Source organism: Penaeus monodon, chromosome 21 (genome assembly GCF_015228065.2).
Source record: "Penaeus monodon isolate SGIC_2016 chromosome 21, NSTDA_Pmon_1, whole genome shotgun sequence".
NCBI classification, from domain to species: domain Eukaryota; kingdom Metazoa; phylum Arthropoda; class Malacostraca; order Decapoda; family Penaeidae; genus Penaeus; species Penaeus monodon.
The window spans coordinates 12,811,967-12,814,211 of NC_051406.1; the positions used below are offsets into that span (position 1 = coordinate 12,811,967).

The 2,245-nt window shown below is 35.4% G+C and overlaps 1 protein-coding gene across 1 annotated transcript in view; it reads right to left on the reverse strand.

The window, feature by feature from the left end:
* The window catches only part of LOC119586243, a gene marked incomplete in the record, with an annotated part of 139,392 nt that overhangs the window by 13,092 nt on the left and 124,055 nt on the right, over positions 1 to 2,245 (reverse strand). Inside the window, 1 exon segment of the mRNA XM_037934947.1 lies at positions 182 to 239. Within this exon segment, the coding sequence (XP_037790875.1) occupies positions 182 to 239 (58 nt within the window).

A 2,245-nucleotide genomic window follows, 5' to 3' on the forward strand; every position in this document is an offset into this window, starting at 1 on the left:
GGATTGACGATCATCATCCGAGCTGTGGATATGGCTTCCTTCGAAGGGATTTCTTCCTTCCACTACCACTTAACCAATCCTTCTCAGCTAACAGCATGACTTAAAAAAATAAGACTATACGCAAAGGAAATAATAACGTCATCATCAAAACCATCATTACGCTGACGATCAGAAAACTCACCTCGATGGAGCACTGCGCTTGTTTCTTCCACTTGGCACAAGAAGACCAGAAAGTCGATCTGCAGAGATACGCAATTTAAGAAATTAGAAGCTATTTTCCCAGTTTGAAGCAGATATGAATCCTTCGCCTGATTTATAAAAAAAACTATTATCTACGAAATGAAATTGTCTTTTCTACTTTCAAAACATCATATTCCAATGCTTAGTACTATACTTAATAAAAAAAAAACTGAACCTAGTAAAAAACACCAGTTCATTTCTAAACCAAGGCGTGGCACAGCCAGATCTTAAAACCGCGCGAAACCACTGAAATCATGTACACACTCATGTGTACATCACTTTCAGCGATAAAACATGGCATACATATCTCGATTACTTGCAAGCTCTACACCAGTTCTGCCAAATGAGCAGCTGAAATAAATTCCAATTTGCACGATGCTCATGCTCGACCAATCAACGAGTGGAATGGGCGGGCATGGGGAACGGAATTTGGCTGTGCCTCGGGTTAGTGCGGTTATCCCTTCTATCAGGGGCTGAGGCAATGGTGACTTGAATTCCAAATGAAAATTCTTCTCTAGTTGGACTTCGGTTCACTGCTTAGTTACAATAGAATCATCCTGAAATGCTTGCTTTACTAGCAATAAGGCAAAGCATTTTAATACTTGCAGTCACTAATTCTTTTCTTTTTACACACCTCCGTTGCCTCAGAAAAGCAATTCCTATACTCATATAAAAATAATCAATAGCAGACAATATCATAAATCTATGAAGCAATGCTAAAACTACTAATGGAACTGAAACATGCATCGCGGGAATTACCTTCGATAACATCACCTGAAGGAAGAGAGGAAGAGGAATATGGAATGGAAAAAATGGCATATTAATAGAGCTACTCACACAACCATTTCACTCTCTAGAGGACAACAAGTAGTTGCAAAAATAATAACTGTAAACACATGCAAAATGCGACTTTAGCAAAGAGCAATTCATGGGAGATCTATTTCTCCAAATCTGGCAATCAATCTCTATTGCATGCGACATGCCGATTGCAACTAAATATAAGAGTCATGAGGTGATTACTTTCTTGACTAGAGAAAAAAGGGAGAGGCTTATGAAGATTAATAATTGTCAATAATTAACACATTACACTATGTTAATAAGAACCCGTCAGAATAAAGGTTCAACATAACTGAACATATTAGTAAAAAGTCAGGGTAGTATTAATATTGTACAATAGTTCAAAATAAAAGACCAGTTTTGTATTTCCGAAAACAGTTGGGAATTACAAAATCTGATAAGATTTCTTAGGCTGTTGTTATAAATGTCAGAATGAAGCAGTTATCAATAATCTGTTTTTTTGGAGGCATACTTATTTTCTGAAATAAAAACACGTGCTTCATTAACATGGCATTGAACTCAAACGGAACACAAGTAAACCACATCAAGCATAAACCCATCTTCAAATGTTAATCAAGAAATATAACAAATAAAACAGGACATATCTGGGCAACATATACAACTCTCGGTTATCAAAATGGAAACAAAACAGCTTTATTTCAATACTCGAATTTCGCGATAACAAAATTCTGTCAACGGCAGAAATCCGTTTGTATACTGTAAAATATTTCTTTCGTATGTAAAATTCCTGGCATGAATAACAGCAATTCACTACATACTAATATCTATAAAGATTCCCTGAAACATTTTCTATGACCCATATCCTTCATTTCACATCATACTGCATTTCTTTTCAGTACTGGAAATACTTCATTACACTAGCTGTTCTTTCTTTTACCTTGTCATTCATACCTCGGCTACTTTAAAAAAATCCTTCTATTCCTTAAGATAAGATTAAACACTTTATAAAGAAATACTGTCACGTCCTTTCGAAATTTCATAATCCTATGCTCGTGGTATTTACTGACCCGAACGGACTTCATCTTTACCCCTATTGTCATCAAATACACTAAACAAAGACTAACCTCAATTTCATATTATCACCTGCCTATCACCCTTGTAACATGAATATTTTTTTTACTGAAATAATAATAAAAAAGTAGAATAC